At 37.8% G+C, this 22,692-nt stretch overlaps 1 protein-coding gene across 11 annotated transcripts; it reads right to left on the bottom strand.

Moving 5' to 3' along the window:
- Positions 1–14,135: 14,135 nt before the first annotated feature.
- AML1 (mei2-like protein) lies at positions 14,136–21,752 on the bottom strand. 11 transcript variants are annotated; one of them, XM_069297544.1, is made up of 16 exons: positions 21,205–21,732; positions 20,582–20,778; positions 20,409–20,454; positions 19,741–19,987; positions 19,299–19,640; positions 18,614–19,041; positions 18,323–18,481; positions 17,935–18,051; positions 17,697–17,845; positions 17,342–17,436; positions 16,852–17,259; positions 15,893–16,538; positions 15,173–15,257; positions 15,016–15,084; positions 14,748–14,927; positions 14,136–14,628 (listed from the first exon to the last, which is right to left on the bottom strand). In XM_069297544.1, exons 4-16 carry the CDS (start codon positions 19,772–19,774, stop codon positions 14,503–14,505), a joined length of 2,838 nt encoding a protein of 945 aa, XP_069153645.1. In that variant the 5' UTR covers positions 19,775–19,987; positions 20,409–20,454; positions 20,582–20,778; positions 21,205–21,732; the 3' UTR covers positions 14,136–14,502.
- Between the last annotated feature and the right edge of the window lie 940 nt (positions 21,753–22,692).

Below are 22,692 nucleotides of genomic sequence, written 5' to 3'. Positions count from 1 at the left end.
CTACATTCAACAAACCATTTCCTTCATTTTCTTTCTCTTATACTTCTTTTTTCCGAGGCTAACTGTTCTTTTTCTTATTGATTTATTTGTTTTTAAAAAAACTATTTTCTTGATTTTGTTGGGTTGTTTCCAACAAAAGTTAGTTATCATTAATTGATTTATCTTCTTTTTATAGGAAAAAAGGTGTGAAATATATTCGAATTTTAATCAAAATTACTGTAACGATACAAAACTTTGGAAAGGACCTTTTACCCCCTGCACCATTTAATAGTATATTTTAAAGGTATATATGTGCCCACGTGGACATAAAAAATATTGCATAATTATAAATAGCAACGTGTCCACGTGGGCACATATATACCTTTAAAATACCCTATAAATAGTGCAGGGGGGGTAAAAGGTCCTCAATAAAGTTTGGTATCATAACAACAATTTTGGCCAAAGTTGGAGTATTTTTCAAACCCTTTTCCCTTTTATATAACTTTAAAATTTTAAATGATAATTTGAAAAGAATATTTGAATTTCTTTAAAATTGTTAGAATACTAACTGAAATTTGGATAAAAATTTAAATGTTATCTCATAATCATCTTGAAATCTAAAAATGTTTAGATGAGATTTCCCTCCGTTTAAAAAAGAATGACTCTGTTTCATTTTAAGTCTGTTTAAAAAAGAATGATCCCTTTCCTTATTTGACAATACTTTAACTTTAACTTTCCATGTGGCATGTTTAAGACCAGAAGATTAAAAGGTGTTTTGGTATATTTGACATAACTTTAATTTAGAACCACAAGATTAAAGTCTTCTTTCTTTTCTTAAACTCTATTTCTCAAACTAGGTCATCCTTTTTGAAACGGAGGGAGTATTAATAAAAGAATGTGGGTAGAGTTGTGACAAAAATGGTGGTACTGAAAGTGGTGGAGTTTTGTATAAAATGAAAACTAATTTTTGAAAAACAAAGAAATAAAGAAAGAAAAAAGGTTAAAACTATGAGAAAAATTAAAAAAAAAATATTTCACAATAAAATACTCGTAAACTGATACTATAATTATTATTTGAAGTTTTTCACACTCTTTACGAGAGTGCATACACTAGCTATGTCAGATTGTCAAAAATGATGTTATAACACCAATTTAAAAATGGCAAAAGGTCAAATATACCCATATACTATAGGAAATAGTTCAAATATATTCTTTAGGTCATATTTTCGGTTCAAATATGCCCCTACCGTTATACTTTGGCACATGTATACCCCTAATTTTAACATAGGGACACACGTTAGCTTAGAAATCAAATAATCCACCCCCAATTTTATATACCCAATTCTTTTAAAACCCACCCATTTGACCCATTCCCTCCGCGGACCCGGTTTGAACCAAAATCATTTTCATATTATCTTCTTTAATTAAAACTTCTATCAAAATCAGTAATGATGCAGCAGTCCAAAAGAAGTCCCAACTGTTAAAGTGGATGATAATGAAGTAATAAAACATTATCCAAAATTGCAAGTGAATTCCCTTGAGAACCTAAAAGACTCGAATGACTTTTCAAAATCAAAATAGTCTTCCTCCATAGAAAAACTATCATCACAGTGCAGAAATTCCTTTGCTAGAAGAGGGACATTTATAAGAGAAATTGAATGGGTGTAATTAAAGAATCTTAATTTGGGGCATTAATTTCTACGTCACGACCCAAAACGAGCCGCGAGTGGCACCCACACTTATCCTAATGTGAGCGAACCAACCAATCTAAACCCCAACATTTCAACCATAATAAACAGAATATAATGCGGAAGACTTAAAACTCATTAATATAACCAATAAATAACTTCTAAAATTTAATACTTATTATTCCCAAAATCTGGTAGTCATCGCCACAAAAACATTCTATCCTCAAATTACTAAATGTAAGAGTATCTAGGAAGCTAAAATAGGTAAACAGATGGTCCATGTCCGAACTTCAAGGACATCAAGACATGAATGAGAGAGAATCCAGTCCGAGCTAGGAACAATAGCTCACCCTGAAATCTGACGTGATGAAGACTAGCTAGATTTGAGGACGAGTTGAAGTCGATGGCACGTTTGCTGCACTCCACAAATAACAAAGAAGAAAATTACAAGTAGGGGTCAGTACGAGGCACAAGTACTGAGTAGGTATCATCGGCCAACTCAAAATAGAAAGCAATATATATCAGATAATAACATAAAATCGACTATCATACTCAACTGGTGACAACAACAAGTACCATAACCATTGGCCACAACCCAAGCACATCTATGAGGACTCAAGCCTCCACACCATACTCATTTGGGAAAATAGGTTCTTTAAATTGAGTATATTAACATAATTCAAGATTCATTCTCTTTATTATCCTGGTGTCGGAACGTGACACTCCGATCCCCTAAAGATTCATTCTCTTTATTATCCTGGTGTCGGAACGTGACACTCCGATCCCCTACACTACGTGTCGGTTCGTGACACTCGATCCCCTAATTCCTGGTGTCGGTACGTGACGCTCTGATTCCCTAATTCTACATGTCGTTTGTGACACCCGATCCCCTAATTCTACGTGTCGGTTCGTGACACCCGCTCCCCTAATTCTACGTGTCGGTTCGGACACCCGATCCCCTAATATCATTCTTTTAGTTCATCAAGCCTTCTTTTATACCAAGGCATCATCATTAACAAAGTGGATTTAAGGTTTAAGATTCACAGCCTCATCTTTCCAATCCATTACAATTACATAATCACATCATGCAAGCACACAATTAAGCATATAGAAGACTTTACAATACTACCCAATACATATCATTCGCTATTAAGAGTTTACTATGAAATAGCATAAACCATAACCTACCTCCACTGAAGAATCGTGATCAAGCAATCTACTTCTCCAATGCTTTTTGCTTTCTCTTCGTTCTTCTTTCTCTCTCGTTCGTTCTCTGTTCCTTTCTTTTTGATTTTCTCCTCTTTCAAATTCCCTTTGTTTTACCCTAATTACCATATAATTAAGTATAAAAGATGATAAAAGTAACCCACTATTTATTTTAAGGTTATCTCCTTTAACCCTCAAGTAAATAAGTTATTTAACTTACCCACTAATTTCATACAGTTTGACATAAATAGTCCAAAACACCCCTTTAAAACTTTAGAAGAAATCCGACCCAGTCAAGGTTACACAGCTCGTGACGGCCCGTCGTGCCTGCGACGGTCCGTCCTGCTTTTTCCGTCACTAAGTTCAGAGATTCGAATTCATTAAAGAGTCTGTGACGGTCCGTCGTGCCTACGACGGTCCGTGCTGCTCTTCCGTCGCAAAGTTCAGAGAGTTGTTTTCCCGTACCCAAATTTCAGAGTTTAAGTGTTTTGGGACGGAGACCCTCGACGATCCGTCGTGACCACGATGGTCCGTCGACACAGTCAGTTATTTTCAAGACTAAACTTCACTGCTCGAAACGACTAAACAGGTCGTTACAATAGATACCAATTTACCCATCGTTCGTCCTCGAACGATCACAAGAAGAAAAACAAGGGCGAGAAAGAGTACCTGAATCTGTGAAAAGGTGTGGATATCTTTCTTGCATATCAGCCTCCTTCTCCCAAGTGGACTCTTCAACTGGCCGATTCTTCTATTGAACCTTAATGGATGCAATCTCCCTTGATCTCAACTTGCGGACTTCTCTATCTAAAATGGCAACAGGCTCCTCCTTATAAGACAAATTCTCATCAAGAAGAACTGAATCCCAACGAATGATGTAGTTTCCATCCCCATGGTATCTTTTCAGCATAGACACATGAAATGCCGGGTGCACTCCTGAGAGTCCTGGGGGCAAGGCTAATTCATAAGCTACCTCCCCCACGCGCTTCAGAACTTCAAATGAACAAATGTACCTCGGGCTAAGCTTACCTCGCTTACCGAACCGCATCACCCCTTTCATGGGTGAAACCTTCAGCAAGACTTGTTCACCCTCCATAAAATCCAAGTCTCTAACCTTTCGATCTGCATATTCCTTCTGTCTACTTGAGCCGCTAAAAGCTTTTCTTGAATGCATTTCACTTTATCTAACGATTCCCTCAGAAGGTCAGTACCCCAAGGTCTAACCTCAAATGCATCAAACCACCCAATGGGAGACCTACATCTTCTCCCATACAGTGCCTCAAACGGGGCCATATCAATACTTGAGTGATAGCTATTGTTGTATGAGAACTCTGCTAAGGGTAAGAAGTTATCCCAATGACCACCAAACTCTATCACACATGCACGAAGCATATCCTCCAAAACCTGAATCGTTCGCTCAGACTGACCATCGGTCTGAGTGTGAAATGCAGTACTAAGATCCAACCTAGTACCTAATTCAGCATGCAATGTTTTCCAAAACTTAGAAGTAAACTGCGTACCTCTATCTGATATGATGGAAAGTGGAACTCCGTGCAATCGAACAATTTCTGAGATATAAAGTTTGGCTAACTTCTCTGCATTGTAAGTCACCTTAACCAGAATGAAGTGAGCAGACTTAGTTAATCTGTCAACAATCACCCAAATAGAGTCATACTTACCCATTGTCTTTGGAAGACCAACCACGAAGTCCATTGCAATTCTCTCCCACTTCCATTCAGGAATGGGCATTCTGTGAAGTGTCCCTCCAGGCCTCTGGTGTTCATACTTTACCTGCTGACAATTTGGGCATTGAGCAACAAAATCAACAATGTCACGCTTCATCCTACTCCACCAAAAATATTGCTTTAGGTCACGATACATCTTGGTTGCACCAGGATGTATAGAATACCTTGAACTATGAGCCTCTGTAAGAATAGTGTGAATCAAATCATCGACGCGGGGTACACATACCCTTCCCTTGATTCTCAAAACGCCTTCCTCATCGATTTTTGCTTCTTTAGCCTCTCCTCGCAATACCTTATCTCGAATCCGGATTAGTTTCTCATCAGTAAACTGCTTTCCTTTAATCTTGTCAAGAAAGGAAGATCTTGCCTCCACACAGGCCAAAAATCCTCCCTTCTCTAGTACTTCCAGCCTCATAAAGTCATTAGCCAGAGTCTGAACCTCTCTAGCCGATGGGCGTCTAGAAACCTGCAAGTGAGCTAGACTTCCCATGCTCCCTGTCTTTCTACTTAAAGCATCTGCCACAACATTAGCTTTTCCCAGATGATACAAGATAGTGATATCATAGTCCTTTAGTAGTTCCATCCACCGCCTCTGTCTTAAATTCAAATCTTTCTGCGTAGAGACATACTGTAAACTACGATGATCCGTATAGACTTCACACTTAACCCCATATAGATAATGTCTCCATTGCTTTAATGCAAACACTACTGCAGCCAACTCCAAATCGTGGGTCAGATAATTACGTTCATGCACCTTTAATTGCCTCGAAGCATAAGCAATTACATTCTTCTCTTGCATTAGCACTGCACCCAAACCAGAATAGGATGCATCCCAGTAAACAATGAAATTCTTACCTTCCACTGGCAGGGTAAGAATTGGTGCAGTAGTCAACAAAGTCTTGAGCTTCTGAAAGCTTTCTTCACACTCGTCCGACCATACAAATAGAACACTCTGCTTAGTCAAGTTTGTCAATTGGGAAGCAACAGAAGAAAATCCCTTGACAAATCGACGGTAGTAGCTAGCTAAACCAACAAAGCTCCTTACCTCTGTAACATTAGTAGGTCTCACCCAACTCTTCACTGCTTCGATCTTAGAAGGATCCACCATTACTCCATCCTTAGAAACTACGTGCCCCAAGAAGGACACTGAATCTAGCCAAAACTCACACTTGGAGAATTTGGCATAAAGCTTTTTCTCCCTCAACATTTCCAATACAATTCTTTAGTGCTCCTCATGTTCTTTCCTGCTCTTGGAGTATACCAGTATATCATCAATGAATACAATGACAAAGAGATCCAGATATGGCTTAAAAATCCCATTTATCAAGCTCATGAAAGCAGCAGGGGCATTCGTAAGCCCAAAAGACATTACTAAGAACTCATAATGTCCATACCTGGTCCCGAAAGCAGTCTTTGGCACATCCATTGCCCGTATTTTCAATTGATGATAACCAGATCTCAAATCGATTTTTGAGAAGGTACAAGCACCTTGTAACTGATCGAACAAATCATCGATGCGAGGAAGAGGATACTTGTTCTTAATAGTTAGATTATTCAGTTGTCAGTAGTCTATGCACATCCAAAAACTTCCATCCTTCTTCTTCACAAACAAAACAGGAGCACCCCAAGGGGAAGCGCTTGGTCTAATGAAGCCTTTGCCTAACAACTCTTGAAGTTGGGACTTTAACTATTTTAACTCAGCGGGAGCCATTCTATAAGGGGGTATGAAAATGGGGCGAGTACCCGGCTCCAGATCAATACAGAAATCAATATCTCTATCCGGTGGCATACCAGGAAGGTCTGCAGGAAACACATCCAGAAACTCACGGACTATCAAAACTGACTCAATTGAAGGTACTTGGGTAGTATCATCCCTGAGGTGTGCCAAGAAAGCTAAACACCCTTTACTAACCATTCTCTTAGCACGAAGAAAGGAGACGATACGAACTGGAGTGGAAGTGTAGTCACCCTCCCACACTAACGGATCTGTCCCAGGCTTGGCCAACGTTACAGTTTTAGCATTGCAATCTAAGATTGCAAAATTTGGAGAAAGCCAAGTCATACCCAGAATTACATCGAAATCAACCATTTCTAAGATAACCAAGTCTACATGAGTATTGCTCCCCACAAAAGTTACAAGACAAGACCTATACACCTTTTCAACTATCACAGACTCACCCACCGGAGTAGAAACACGAATAGGCATGTCAAGCAATTCACAATGTAAATTAAGACCAGTAGCAAATGAGGAAGATACATATGAAAATGTGGAGCCAGGATCAAATAATACAGAAGCCATGCAATCACAAACCAAAAGATTACCTGTGATAACAGCATCAGATGTCTCCGCTTCAGACCTCCCAGGGAAAGCATAACAATGAGCCCTATCACCTGTCTGCCTGCAGTAGTTCCAGTTTGCCCGCCACCCCGGTTGATTTGGTGACCTCCATTACTTTGGCCACCCCGTCCTCTAGAATAGCGGCCTCTTCCATGACCACCTCTACCTCTGACTATTGGGGGTCTGTAACTCTGTTTTGGACAATACCTCCTAATATGTCCAGTCTCCCCACATCCATAACACTCTCTGGGTTCAAGCATAGGTCTTTGTGAGAACGACGGAGTCTGGGGATAACCCCCAAACTCAGAGAAGTGTTGACCGGTCTGCGGTGGACCCCCAGCTACAGCCTGCAGTGAAGACTGAATAGGTCGGGCTAGGTAACCTCCTGAACTCTACCCTCTGGAGTAAGACCCACCAAACTCACCTCCCTTACGAAACTTCTTAGGTGTCGATGCCATGGTGAAGTCTTCTGGCTTCACTCCCTCCACTTCTATCACAAAATCTACCACCTCCTAAAAGGATTTTGCTGCAGTAGCTACTTGTAAGGCCGGAATATGCAAATCTGACCTCAATCCCTTCACAAAACGGCAAATCTGTTCTTGTGGACTGAAGCAAAGCTGGGTGGCACACCTGGATACTGCACGAAACTTAGCCTCGTAAGCAGTAACCGACATCCTGCCTAGCTCTAGGCTCAGGAACTCATCCCTCCTCCTATCCCTCAAAGTCCGGGGTATATACTTCTCCATAAACAAGCTAGAGAATGATGCCCAAGTCATAGGTGGTGCCTGTGCTGGTTGACACTCAACATACGATCGCCACCATATTTTGGCATTTCCCTAAAACTGATAGGTTACAAACTCAACACCGAATCGTTCCACTATGCCCATCTTATGTAGCAGCTCATGACAATCAACCAAAAAATCATAGGCATCCTCAGATTCAGCACCCTTGAAGACTGGAGGTTTCAATTTCAAGAACTTAGTGAAAAGTTCGTGCTGATCACTCGTCATTATAGGCCCTGTAGTCAATCGAGGAAATGTGCCTATTTCCAATGAGGCATCCATGCGGGGAGCCACATCAGCTGCATGTTGTACTCCCGGAACCTGAGGTGCTGGTGCAGAAAACACTGGAGGCGTTTGGCCTTGATCGGATAACCCGCTAAGATAAGCAAGAACCTGGTTAATCATCTCTGGGGTAGGTTGGGGTGGTAATTCCTCATTCTGCACTTGCTCATTCTCCCCTTCCTCACCCTCTCGTACTACTTCCTCAGTCGGTGGAGGAGTCACCGCCCTAGTACTAGATGGGCCAGGTGTTTGTCCTTTTCCTCTAGAGGACGTCCTCCCGCGACCTCTACCACGGCCTCTTGCCACTGCTCCTCTTCGAGCTACAGCCCTAGTGGCTGGCTCAGACGCATCCTGTCTTGCCGGTGTTGGTGTTGGCGCGGTTGTTGCTCTAGTTCTAACCATCTGTGAAATAGAGTGAAAATGGTCAGATACCAATTTGTATCACCTAGATACCAATTGGATCCAAGTAATAGCACGAAAGAAAGAAATAATGGAATTTTCCTAAAGTCCTATAGCCTCTCAAAGAAAAGTAAAGGTGTCCCCCTACGCCTCAAGACTCTACTAGACTCGTTCTTGTGTGATGAGACCAACGAACCTAATGCTCTGATACCAAGTTTGTCACGACCCAAAATGAGCCGCGAGTGGCACCCACACTTATCCTACTATGTGAGCGAACCAACCAATCTAAACCCTAACATTTCAACCATAATAAACAGAATATAATGCGGAAGACTTAAAACTCATTAATATAACCAATAAATAACTTCTAAAATTTAATACTTATTATTCTCAAAATCTGGAAGTCATCGCCACAAGAACATTCTATCCTCAAATTACTAAATCTAAGAGTATCTAGGAAGCTAAAATAGGTAAACAGATGGTCCATGTCCGAACTTCAAGGACATCAAGACATGAATGAGAGAGAATCCAGTCCGAGCTAGGAACAATAGCTCACCCTGAAATCTGACATGATGAAGACTGGCTAGACTTGAGGACGAGTTGAAGTCAATGGCACGTTTGCTGCACTCCACAAATAACAAAGAAGAAAATTACAAGTAGGGGTCAGTACGAGGCACAAGTACTGAGTAGGTATCATCGGCCAACTCAAAATAGAAAGCAATATATATCAGATAATAACATAAAATCGACTACCATACTCAACTGGTGACAACAACAAGTACCATAACCATTGGCCACAACCCAAGCACATCTATGAGGACTCAAGCCTCCACACCATACTCATTTGGGAAATAGGTTCTTTAAATTGAGTATATTAACATAATTCAAGATTCATTCTCTTTATCATCCTGGTGTCGGAACGTGACACTCCGATCCCCTAAAGATTCATTCTCTTTATTATCCTGGTGTCGGAACGTGACACTCCGATCCCCTACTACTACGTGTCGGTTCGTGACACCCGATCCCCTAATTCCTGGTGTCGGTACGTGACACTCTGATCCCCTAATTCTACGTGTCGGTTCGTGACACCCGATCCCCTAATTCTACGTGTCGGTTCGTGACACCCGATCCCCTAATTCTACGTGTCGGTTCGTGACACCCGATCCCCTAATCTCATTCTTTTAGTTCATCAAGCCTTCTTTTATACCAAGGTATCATCATTAACAAAGTGGATTTAAGGTTTAAGATTCACAACCTCATCTTTCCAATCCATTACAATTTCATAATCACATCATGCAAGCACACAATTAAGCATATAGAAGACTTTACAATACTACCCAATACATATCATTCGCTATTAAGAGTTTTCTATGCAATAGCATAAACCATAACCTACCTCCACCGAAGAATCGTGATCAAGCAATCTACTTCTCCAATGCTTTTTGCTTTCTCTTCGTTCTTCTTTCTCTCTCGCTCGTTCTCTCTTCTTTTATTTTTAATTTTCTCCTCTTTCAAATTCCCTTTGTTTTACCCTAATTACCATATAATTAAGTATAAAAGATGATAAAAGTAACCCACTATTTATTTTAAGGTTATCTCTTTTACCCTCAAGTAAATAAGTTATTAAACTTACCCACTAATTTCATACAGTTTGACATAAATAGTCCAAAATACCCCTTTAAAACTTTAGCAGAAATCCGACCCAGTCAAGGTTACGCAGCTCGTGACGGCCCGTCGTGCCTGCGACGGTTCATCCTGCTGTTTTCGTCACTAAGTTCAGAGAGTCGAATTCATTAAAGAGCCTGTGACGGTCCGTCGTGCCTACGACGGTCCGTGCTGCTCTTCCGTCGCGAAGTTCAGAGAGTTGTTTCCCCGTACCCAAATTTTAGAGTTTAAGTGTTTTGGGACGGAGACCCTCGACGATCCGTCGTGACCACGACGGTCCGTCGTGTGGTCCGTCGATACAGTCAGTTATTTTCAAGACTAAACTTCACTGCTCGAAACGACTAAACAGGTCGTTACAACTGCATTTGGAACTTTAGAAATTTTCAATACCAATTTCTTTGGGCAAATAGATATTAAAGTTCTGAGCAATTCAAAGAGATTGTGACATAGTTCTGGATGATTGATCTTTTCAAATCCTTGAAAGTCCAATCTTAAGCAATTATGGAGGATGGCTTTTTTAGGTTTTAAAAGAGAACATAACTACGAAAATTGGTTTTATTCGAACTGGCTCTGAAGGAAATCGGTTAAATGGGTTGATTTTGAAAGAATTGAGTATTTAAAATTGGGGTGGGTTATTTGATTTCTAAGTTGACATGTATCCCTTTGTTAAAATTAGGGGTATATATGTGCCAAAGTATAACGGTAGAGTATATTTGAACCAAAAGTATAACGAAGGGTATATTTAAATTATTTCCTATAGTGCAGGGATATATTTGACACTTTGCCGATTCAAAAATTGTCCAGGGGTAATAGGATCCCCACAAAGTTCAAGTGTCTTTTTCAAAAATAAATTTTACTTTAATGGGGATAATGATGTATTTTCTCTATCATATATAGTCTTTGAAATAGTAAGAATCTAGTAATATCAAATCATTCATAAACTCCATATTATAGTTTTTCTTTTCATACCATAGAATAACTCATTTCAAATAATGATTTCATAGCATATTCATATAAATACTTATCTAAAGCATCTAAATCATGATCATCCTTTCATAATGATAATACTTCTGTCGGAAGCAACCTTATTTTATAAAATTATGCTAGATAATTTAGCTAAAAGCATCCCTGATTCATAAATTCTTCAATTCATAAGACATGTTCATCAAAACTCAGTTTACAATCATAAACCACTTGTATAACATGGGCTTTGTGAAAATCATTAGAAACGTGTATTACTATCAAAGCATGCATAATAAGATCAATCATGATAAAAAAAATCTTAAATCAATTGAACCCACAACGTAGTCATGAAATCCTAAATATTTGAATAAGAATCATAAAGTAGAAATTGAGGTTTCTTCGAAATTCAATGAGAGAAGAGGAACCCATTAATGAATTTCTCACATAACTTAGTGAACCTTATCTTTGTATTTGGAAGAGGAGATTTGAAGCATGAGGAACCCTAAATCACCTTGAGAGCGTCCTTGAAGAAGAAGATTTGAGAGTTTTGAGAGAGAATGGTGAGGGTTTTGACCTTAGAAATGGTTATAGGACTTAGAAATAGTCTAGAAACAATGTACATAGATATAAAAAGAGTAAGAAAAAAAATACAATTAATTCTAAAAAATATCTATCGAAATGCTTCTACATTACCATGTACGGTCTCTATATCTTTCTATAGATCGTATTGTTCATCTATAAATCAATTATTGGAAACACAACTTTTTGAACCCAAACCAAACAACCATAACACGACCCATCAACCATAACACGACTCGTAAAGCTCCCTCGTCCTCTTAAGTCCGAGCCATCAACCACAACCAGTCATATACTGTCCGTAGTTCTTTTTATGGGCCTTACTGGCCAATCATTCACTCAATGACTAAGAGTCCAGGTTTCTAAAGATCAACCACATATCGTTTTCTACGAGCCATAGTTCCTTGTACAATCCGTACAAGGAGACCGTATATTAAGGTACTAAAATCTCATAAAGTCTAGACTTTACTCTACAAGCACAATACACGACCCTTAAACTCTCATGACCCATCTTGTTGATCCGTAAAGCTAATATGAGACTTGACATTTTCTCAACTTTCAGGAAATCATCCATGACAACCATTTATGGATCGTATAATTAAGTACAACTAGTAATTGACCTCGTACAAACATGCACCAGTAACTTTTCTGTAATTTTTTCTTCCAAATCAACTGTTTTACTTTCGAGGTGTTACAGTAAATTTAGCTTCAAGTGCGTTATTATTTCAAGAAAGTATATTTATCTTCAAGTGCATTGTTTCATGTAAGAGTTCCAGAAAGTATATTTAGCTTCAAGTGCATTAGTTAAGAAATAAAGAAAATTAATATCTTTAGAAACACATACCAAAGGTCTTGGAAGAATCTTAATCCAAGCTTCAACTTAAAGAGATAACTATTCACTTGCCTGAACCTACATTTTATAGTAAAACATGAAGAAATATGAGTTAGCCCACAAAAATGTACTAAGTATTATGACCATGTAAAAACATGCTTTAAAAGGGACATTTTTATTTGAAAGTCATGCATTTATGCTAATTTGATATAACTTCATGAACATAATCACAATAGGCATGATACACAGACATAGAACAAAATCAGCACATAAGCCATTAACTTAACATTAAGCCTTCACCCAAAGTAACTTTCAAGCTATACCTTCTGCAATGTATGAATAGTGGCCCATACCACCATCCACACTAGGTGCCACCTTAAGGTCACCAAAAATGACATTACCATTAAGTCTTTCCATCTTTACATAATACTCATTCATAAGAGACATAAATATTACATGAGTCATATGAACACTTGGGGACCATCATCTAAGGCAACCCTAAGTCATACTTGTGCAATGTATGAGTATCATCCCGTACTACGACTCACACTAAGTACTCCTTTAAAGCCTCATTTGACAAGGAGCCTTCATATTATTAAGACATGATAAGGAAAGTAAAAACATAGGTACAATCCAAGTAAAGTAAGATGACTAGACTGAAAGTACAATTTTTATTCTTTCTGTATTATATATCTCCAAAAACACATAAAATCAATGTAATATATTATGTTAATACTATCATATGGTTTATACAAGCTCAAATTTTAATGTGAAAAAACTTTTTTCCCTCAAAGTTTTAGACATCTAATTCCAAAAAGGAAATGAAAATTGAATTGTTTAGTCATCTCTAATCTCAGAATATCTAAAATAAATATTACTAACATGCATATTTGATCAATTTATTTATAAAAATAAAATAAAAATCAGTAATCCGAATTGTAACCCAAAATTAAAGCAACTGATCGTTTATCTTACTTGAACGTTGTGGCACCCACTACCTCAAAATCCTAGATTTGCCCCTGCTTGGGACCAATAGTGATTGTAAGTGTCGATCACATCGAGGGTGTAGGTTTGGAGTGTAGCACAACCCTATATTAGCCTGCATTTGTCCTTTCCGCTCTCTAGCATCTCTCGTCTTTGTATATGCATGTATCAACATGTTTATTTATATCTAATACAACATGTATCAGCTCATATGTATCTGTCTATATCGACTGATACAACATGTATTTCATCGAATATTAGTATGTATCGACCTGTAACTGTCCCCTCTACTCTCCCAACTTTCACCCGCTTCTCTGTCTATCAAATATAACTGCATTCTTTGTATTTCGTCGAATATAACTTGTATGGACATGCATGCATCCTCTCTCTAGTATCTCCCCTCTCCCTTTTCTTATCTCGTTGATCTATCTCCTCTACAAAATTGTTGCTATGAATCACAAATACTCAAACTATAACTTCAGATCTCTAATTATGTCCAAATTATAGTCGTTTTTGATTTTTTTTTTTCTCGCTATTCAATGATGATAAAAATATTTGTAATAGGTAACGAAGTCAATGGTAATAAAGAATTTGTAATATAGCTAATGAAGAGTAATGCCAAAGTAACGTTAAAATATTTGAAAGAAATAGTGGCCAATCAATTGTAATTTGGAAGGAATGGATTGGCAGGAGAGATAAGAAAAAATATTTCTTAGTAATATTGTCAGTTGACAAAAAAGATATGGAAAATGCCAGGAGAGAGAAAGAGATACAAGAAAACCCTCCATTTGTGCCGCAAATGTTTTATGAATACATGGAAACTCATATATGAATTAGTAGCCTCCCAAATCTTGCAAAATTTTGAAGCTCCACTGAGATGCCTCAATTTTCATGACTATTTTAGGAGTCTTGTCCCAAAATTCATAAAAATACAACTTTTTTTTTCTTCTCGTCTTTCCATGACCACCCTAATGTACATTAATAAAAATTGGGTGGATATTTCTTTCCAGTTCCAAAATCCTCCTATTAGTAGGTTAGTACCAACAAAATTGCAGCAGCTTCCTCAATTTGATTCATTAACAGACTCTTCAATTATGAAATCCTTGCTCTCTTGGTAGCTTTCCTCACTCGTGCCAGCTCGATTTTTGCTGCTTCTTGGCCTCATGCTTACACCCATGGGAAACGGCACCTGCAAAATCATGAAAATGAGAACAAACACTCAGCCAAATATCAATCAAACTGATAGTCCCCAGATACATATGAAACTATAAAAGCAAAGACAGCTATTTGATAGTGCTGTGTTCATACCTGATCACCAGCATTAGGGCCATCAGTGTGGAAGAGGATTGGTCGGCATCGCTTATCTTCATTCATCAGGCTAGAATTCTGGAAGTGAGCAATGAGTGCAGATTTTCCCTGAATGCGAGCATATGCAAGTGATGCCACCTTCTCACTATTGAATTTTTCCCATTTCTTTCCATTGAATGCCTGACAAATATTTTCTCACCTTTAATTACAGGAAGTTACCATCAAATTGAATAGAACTAATTTTGTTTAGGGTGCCAGAACCACATACATGATAAAACGGAACAATAAGAGAAGGCTCAGTCATGTTGATAAACGCATAGCCTACGTTGCATTTGTTCTGCAACAAAACAAACCAAAGTTATACAGAGTATAGAAACAAGATCCAGAGCACAAGAAAGCTTTCACCATGGAAAAAAAGCACTAACCTTGAAATCAATGGGTAGATAGATGAAATCATATGTTCCTCTGTGACGCTCATCTATTGCAGACAAAAGCATTTTTGAAGTATATCTAAAAAAACCCAGAAGAAGTTAAAACATGGCACACCATTGCAAATTTTGAAGACAGAGAATGCGAAAAATATATATCCAATAGCTGAACAAGTTTATCGCTGTGACAACAGATAACTGATCTTTATACTCAAAAGTTGAAAACAGATCTTGAATTGAAGCCTTCATGTAATTTTATTCATCCCATGCAGGTATACAAGCATTGAGAAAATGCTTATCGTAATTTGAGAAAATGTCAAAAATATTTCAAGACATTAAGCAAGATAAGGGGAGAGGATAATCTTTAACATGAGAAGGCCAGATATGTAATAGCAATCACCATGCTACTACATGATAACAGTTCAAGGTGGTAGACAAATGTTACTCTCTACTTGTACAGACTTATGGTAATTTTATCTACACATACACCAAATGACCCACCAAGTCAGGTTAATTTTCAAGAGAACTCAAGAAAAATCATCTCAAATAACAATGAAACTAATGGACTAGTAATCTCTCAACAACAAACAGCTTCATTTTATTTTTGGAGTGAATTCAATCCACATCAACATCTTTAGCATAGTGTTTTCAAATAAGCAAATAGAAGGGTTTAAGGTATAAAATTAAATATCAATGAATAATAAAACAGTGACGTACTTGTTAGGAATATTCTTTATCATTAGGGTTGTCCTTTTATCGTCCCCTCGTGCAATCCGTTCAATATCCAGTTCAAACTGCTTCTTGTTGTCAGTCTGACTTGAATTGCCTTCATTCCTACGGCTCCGCATCCTTTCATTTGGAGAATCAAATGAACTGATCATAGGAATTATTTGAGCTCTACCAGGAAACATTAAATTTCTCTGCTGATGGCCGACATTACTGGAAGACATGGGCAAGTCTATACAGCTGCCACCAGTGCGCGAGAAAACGTTATGAGGAATGAACTCCAAAGGATGTGGTGAATTTCCAGAAATCCTCATACTTCCCAGAGAACCTGGATGAAAACCAGATGCATCTGGAGATTCTCCTGCATAGGCATGTCTTCTATCCCAGAGAGAGAGGGATGGATTAACAGAGGGCGCTGAACCCACATGATGGTTGTTTATTGGTACAAGTGCATTGAGCATGTGGGACGGAGCCCTTGGAACTGAATGCAGTTGTTGAGGGCGAGAAGCACAGACCCCACCTACATATGTTGGTGAGTTTGGCCACATCATGCCTTGAGGCTGCGATTGATGTGAATTACTCCACATGTATTGGTGCCCAGGAGAAGGACAATTTGCAGTTCCATTTGGAGTAAAAACTGAAATGAACAGAAATAGCAAACATAGAAGATCAGTAAACAAGCAAATTTGGCAGACACTTGGTTTTAATTATTTGGCCCCTGTACCTGTACCCTTACAGGTACAATAGCACTCTCAGCTCTGTTAAAAACAGCCGACCCTCGTTAAAATGAAAATGAAACATATCACACACATGGCAAGGATACAAGCAAATTTCAACAGTCTCATTCTTCTTCTCGCTTCCCTCTCTTTCAGGATTATAACCTCACTATTCCGGTCAGTATAACATTTATCCTTGCACAGAACAAAGACCTGTGATATGGATCTTCTTACCTTCATTTAGTTCAACCGGTTGCCCATTAGGGCCAACTCTGGAGAACTTTCGGTTTTCTATTGCTTCTAGTGGCCTGATATTCATATTTGCAGAAATGCCGCCCGGAGAAATGGAGGTCGTTCCATTAGATAAACCATCATGGTACTCTGGCAGAGAATGAGGATGGAGACCTGATGTGCCCCGAAGGTCAAAATTGAATTGGCTCTGCAGGTGGCCAGTTTCACCAACATTAGCTTGGTTGCCCCCCTTAGATTCCAACCTCAATAAGCTGTTAGGAACACTGAATGATAATCCACAGTCAAATGCATTATCCAAATAGGAATTCATGGCAGAACCACTGGCTGATTGTCTGCCCAGAATAGATCCATTTTCCATACTCAAACCATGTCCTCCATGTGGAAGTGCTCCTGGAACTTACGATTAAGTAAAGTGAACGATAATACTTTTTCTGCAAGTAATTATAATGCAAAGAATGAAGAGTACTAGTACCAGAAAATCCAGTGGCTAAACTGCTAGGACTATTCTGGTGCAAATAAAGACCAGGTTCATCTTGCTCCAGCTCAGAAGGAAATTGCTGCGACAACCTGCTATATTCAAACAAAGGCTCAAACACAGAGTAAATCAGTTAAAAGAAAATAACAATTTTCCAGATTAACAATGAGTTCAAATTTGTGAAGCCTATAGAACATGGATAATTGGCATACTCAGCTATAAACATAATTTGATAACAGCTTTCTACAACAGCACTGTCCTGATCTCTCTCTCTCTCTCTTTTTTCTGAGAAGTGGGAAGGAGGGGTATCTCCAAGAAGAGCTAAGGAAAGCTAAATGTTAAAAGTTCGCACCGTCTGGTACCACCAGGATGGATTGCTTCAATCATTATCTGCTTCCCTGCAACGTCACTCCTGTTTAAAGCACGAAGAGCAGCTTCTGCAGCTCTAACATCATAAAACTCTATATATTTGTGATGGCTTCTATGCTGAGTCTCGCGGATCTTTTATAAGGGGCAAAAATGAAGAAAAAAATAATCAGCAATACCCCTGACAAAAGAACTGCATACAAAAAGCTAGTAGACTAGCTGACCTCCTTAATCTCCCCATATACACCAAATATTTGTCGAAGTTCATCATTTGAAACAGAGGAATCAAGGTTGAAAACCAGGAGAGTCCCTTGGTTGGCATTTTTTTCTGATGGATTGTCCTATCAAAAATGATCAGAAAAATAGGGCTGAGAATTGTTGCTTGTTGACTAAGAAACATGCGATGCAAAAACAACTCTAGCTCAGAAAATACCGCCTATGGATGATTTTTTGGTATACTGCTTGCATATGGGAGATATATAGAAATATCAAAAACAATTGTAGGGCCAGTAATGTCAAAAACAAGCATGGGAAAGACCAAGAAAGATGAAGCATACATACCTTGGGAATAGAGAAATGTATGTCTAGCTTCGAAAGATGAAGCATACATACCTTGGGAATAGAGAAATGTATGTCTAGCTTCCTGCGTCTCAGTGGATTGTTCTGAAGAGCTTTCATGGCATTCTGTGATGCTCGAATATCATAATAAGATATCATAACAAAACCGCGATGTTTGCATGCTGTATATAGCATGCGAATATCTCCATATTGCTGTTCATAAGAATCAAACACAACAATTATCACCAATCCAAACATACAACTTCTATTTACATTTTAATTCTCTTTGAAGGGTGTAGAGAGAAGTTTCTGGAAAATGTAGACCCACTGATTGACTGCTCTCACCTCAAAAAGAGTTTGTAGTTCAGAATCTTCAACACTGCTATTTACATTTCTTACAAAGAGCGTTCTAGATGGATTTTCCTCGAAAGGTTTCTGGCTACCAATTGCAGCATTAGAGTCTCCCAAAGGCAGAGTATAATTCCCAGCATATTCAGAATTTTGTTGTCCTGTAGAGGAACCATCTTCTCCTAGGTCCATACCTCCAACACTACTGAAAAGATCAAGATCCTCAGTTTCATCACCAGCATAGGGTTGGCCAACATAGTCTAGCCCATCAGTAACCCCAGCAAGCAAGTCATCATCATCAGGGAGAAGATTTCCAATAGCGTGGGCCTCAAGTTCTTTAAGGGACTCAAAACGTTCTTCTTCATAGTGTGAGTCAGCTGCTCCAACAGAATGGCCATGTGGGGAATAGTTGGTCGGTAATCGCACTGCATACAAAATCCAAACATCAACTCCTCTTCCGCCGACTGAATAGCCGAAGACAATAAAACGAATTTTCGATAAGAGAGGAACTGAATTAATGAGTTATCCAACTACAACATAATCACAAGATAAGCAGTGAAAGTACCACTTTTGACAGCCACTGAAACAGCAACGGGACAAAAATTTGCCAAATAAGCGACAACACTAGGAAAATCAAGTAAAAGGCCAAAGCACTAATAAACAGAAAGAAAGCAAGACATACATTTTCTACTGAATAACTCTGATAATGAGCTCGAGAAGAGACCATTCTCACATTGACCGCCCAATACGCTAATTTTGTCATCTTCTGTTGGATAAGATGCCAAGTCAGTGCTGACAATAGATCTTACACCCACGTTATAGTCAAGACCTCTAGGTAAGGAGTGAGATGCTCTTTCTATTCCAACAGCTCGTCTTTCTATGATACTGTTAACATTTTTGTCTTGTTTTAGATGAGAATCATGATGTTCAAAATGCTTCGTCGTCGGGGAGCCCAACGAAATATGATTCTCAAAGGGTGATGAACGAACAGCAGCTCTTTGTAAAGCATCATCACTTTTAAGACCTGCATGAGAAGGCATCAGATAAGTGGAAAGAGAGATTATCAAAACCCTCCATCTGGATCACAACCTTTTTCACTTGGAAACTAAAAGAATATCACTCACCCTTGTTACGGTATTTTTTATAAAGAATATACATGGACGGAGTCACGTAAAAATATGTTTGAAATAACAGGATTTGCTTGTTATTGCACGTTTTGCTAACAGGACCTTCATTCCTTTTATTCTTTTCTTTTTTATCCTTACTAGAGATGGGGATTCATGTATTTGTTTGTATTTTGAAAGGGTGCAGATATTTTGCATAGCGGAAAGGTTAAAGCCCATTAATTTAGACAAGATTCAATCAACCATCCTGCAAGATTCATACAGCGTAATTACCATTTCTGTCACCACCTTTCAACAGAATAAGTTTCCAAAAAACAATAGAGATACCAATCTTGTGTCACTTGAAGATGATTTAAATATAATTGTCTTCTCTTAAATCATTATAGAAAGAAAAGTTTTTGCAGGCCGAGATCAGATATTCTAAATTTATAGCATGCAGCACTGTAACAATAAGAATTTCGAGTAGGGGAAAAGAAGGGACAATGAAGATTCTTAAACTAATAGCTGAAACAATCAGTATTCACTACCACTTTCAAATCAGGGAGCTTAACTAATCTGCTAGTCGCAATGCATAAGGCAGGTAGATGCATATTTGAAACAACGGCTAACACTAGCGTATTCCTGAAATAAATAGGAAAATACAATGTTTTATTTAATTTACTACTCACCATGATAGTTCTGCAGGCTATTTGCCTTCCAAAATCCAACTTGTCTCTGTCAAGTTCAGACGAAAAAGGTATCACTCACAGAGGAAAAAAAACAAGCAAAATAGTATTATCCACTTGAGGCCTTATTCAAGACTGTTGTAACATTACAAGAGGGATGTATGAACAATTTATACCTCATCACGAAAACATAATTCCTCGGAGAAGTAAGATGATGGGGATAAACCCTGTAGCTCTCTCATTTGAGATGGTGTGATGCAAGTTGGATACAGAAGGAATTATATAATCGAAGTTAGAATCCCTTCTTTCAATCAGACGACGAAATACATCAACCTTGTAAGAAGCTTGAAGAAGATCCTGTTTCGAAGTATTTCTGCAATGAGAAAGTCATAAAGAACCAATTTTTTTTATTCTAATTGGGCACAAAATAGAAACATCAAAGTAAGGAACTCGTCACAGTTGAGACACACACTTCAATTATGTTGTTATACAAGTTGAACAGTAAAAAGAAATGTTTATATGAAACAGAAAGTAGCTTCAGCCGAATTAATAGGTTGGATCATGTCATACATGTTAAAATAAATTCATTTTACAGCTAGATGCATTTAACAACTCCACAGAGAATTAGAATTTCATAGGTTTGGTAAGCAGATCAAGAAGAAGGATAGTTAATGTTTAGCAAAGAGAAAAGTAGAAGAGCGATCGAACAGTTAAATGAACCCAATTTTGAGTAGATCAAAAGGGGATATGCCATAATTGAGCTAAAAGTAGAAGGAAAAACAAACAAAAAAGCACTCACCTGTAGACAAGAGAATGATGAGAGAGATAAAAAATTGGAAGGGATGAGAGGTAGCTATAAAGATTAGGAAGAGAGAACAGAGAGTTTAGGAATAAATTACGGCACAAGGCAAGGCAAGGTAAGGAAGGGAAATTGAAGAAGAGATCTAGGTATCCGTGCCGTGCAGAAACCTCCAAAGCTTCGATGCCTTTCTCTCTCTATCTCTATCCTCTTCTTCTTCTCTCTCCTGTTGTGTATGTGTTTTTCCTACATTGCACGTTAAAACCACCTGTAATATCTCTCTCTCCTCTTGCTAAATTGTTTATAATTTTCTCCACAGCTAAACATTCATAATCTCCGATCGGAAATTGGTGAAGTTTTCCGGCGGAGATCCCAACGCCGGTTTCTGTTGGAGAAATGGAGAGAGAGAGGAGAGAGAAATAGTTTGTAGGAAAAACAATAAAGTGGATGGATTAATGTCCGAACAGAGAAAAATGAAATGAAATTGAAAAAATGGACTTTGAATTGAAAAAATAAACGGACCAGACCAAGAATAAACAACACTACCTTTCACCCCCATAAAATAAGATGGACCAGTAGAATAACCAACCCCAACTCCACACCCCACAATTTTATTTTATTTTTTGACAAAAAAATACTTAACACCAACTACTAATAATAGGGTAATTATTATATAATACGATTCCCTCCTTTTCATATTATATTAGCTAGTTTAATTTAAACAATTTTTAAAATTTATAGTCTAAAATAAATGATAGATAGTTATATATGTTCTTCATCTGCCTCACAAAGAATAATTTGATTTGACTTGACACAAAATTTAATAATATAAAGAAAACTTTTGAATCTTGTGTTCCTAAATTAAAATTAGCTCAAATGTACAAAATTGTCTTTTGATCTTGTAGCCTTAAACATGTTACTGTGAAAAATTGAAATTAAAATATTATCAAAATAAGAAAGAGACTATTCTTTTTGAAACAGACTAAAAAGAAAATGAGGTAATTTTTTTTGAAACCTTTTTTTGTTCCTAATTACTTGTCCACTTTTGAATCGATAAACAAATTAAGAGAAAAATGATTGATATAGTGAGTATATCATTTTATCCCTATTAATTATCAAGTAAATAAAGTAAAAATTTTAAGATTATTCAAAAAGTACTTTACCTCTTCAAAATTAATTATTCACGTTATAATGGGTAAAAAATATTGTGTTTTTTGATTTGTTAAAAGGAATAAAGTAATTAGGGATATAGAAAAATTGTTTAAAATGGATATAGCAAAATTATTATTTTATTTATAATTTTTAAAAAAGTTTGTCAAGTCCATAATTGAGCAAGAGTATTCAAAATTAAATGATTAGGAACAGAGGGTGTAAAAGGAGTGACCGCTCACCAGAGGTGCTCCAACGAGTTCCACAATCAATTTGACTCCATAATTAACACTACAACAACTTCATTTATAAGGTCATCATCAATTGAATTTTCAATTT

Source organism: Solanum lycopersicum, chromosome 5 (genome assembly GCF_036512215.1).
Source record: "Solanum lycopersicum chromosome 5, SLM_r2.1".
Lineage (NCBI taxonomy): Eukaryota > Viridiplantae > Streptophyta > Magnoliopsida > Solanales > Solanaceae > Solanum > Solanum lycopersicum.
The sequence above is the reverse complement of the archived record's forward strand: the minus strand, read 5'-3'. Positions and strand labels throughout refer to the sequence as shown.

Excerpts from the sequence above, each read along its gene's own strand:
- AML1 (XM_010322255.4), bottom strand. The coding sequence starts at position 20,647 with ATGAGAGAGCTACAGGGTTTATCCCCATCATCTTACTTCTCCGAGGAA. Across the intron at positions 19,042-19,298 it reads AGAGTTATTCAGTAGAAAAT|TGCGATTACCGACCAACTAT; the intron begins GTATGTCTTGCT and ends TTTTGTATGCAG. Across the intron at positions 14,928-15,015 it reads TTATTGTTCCGTTTTATCAT|GCATTCAATGGAAAGAAATG; the intron begins GTATGTGGTTCT and ends AATATTTGTCAG.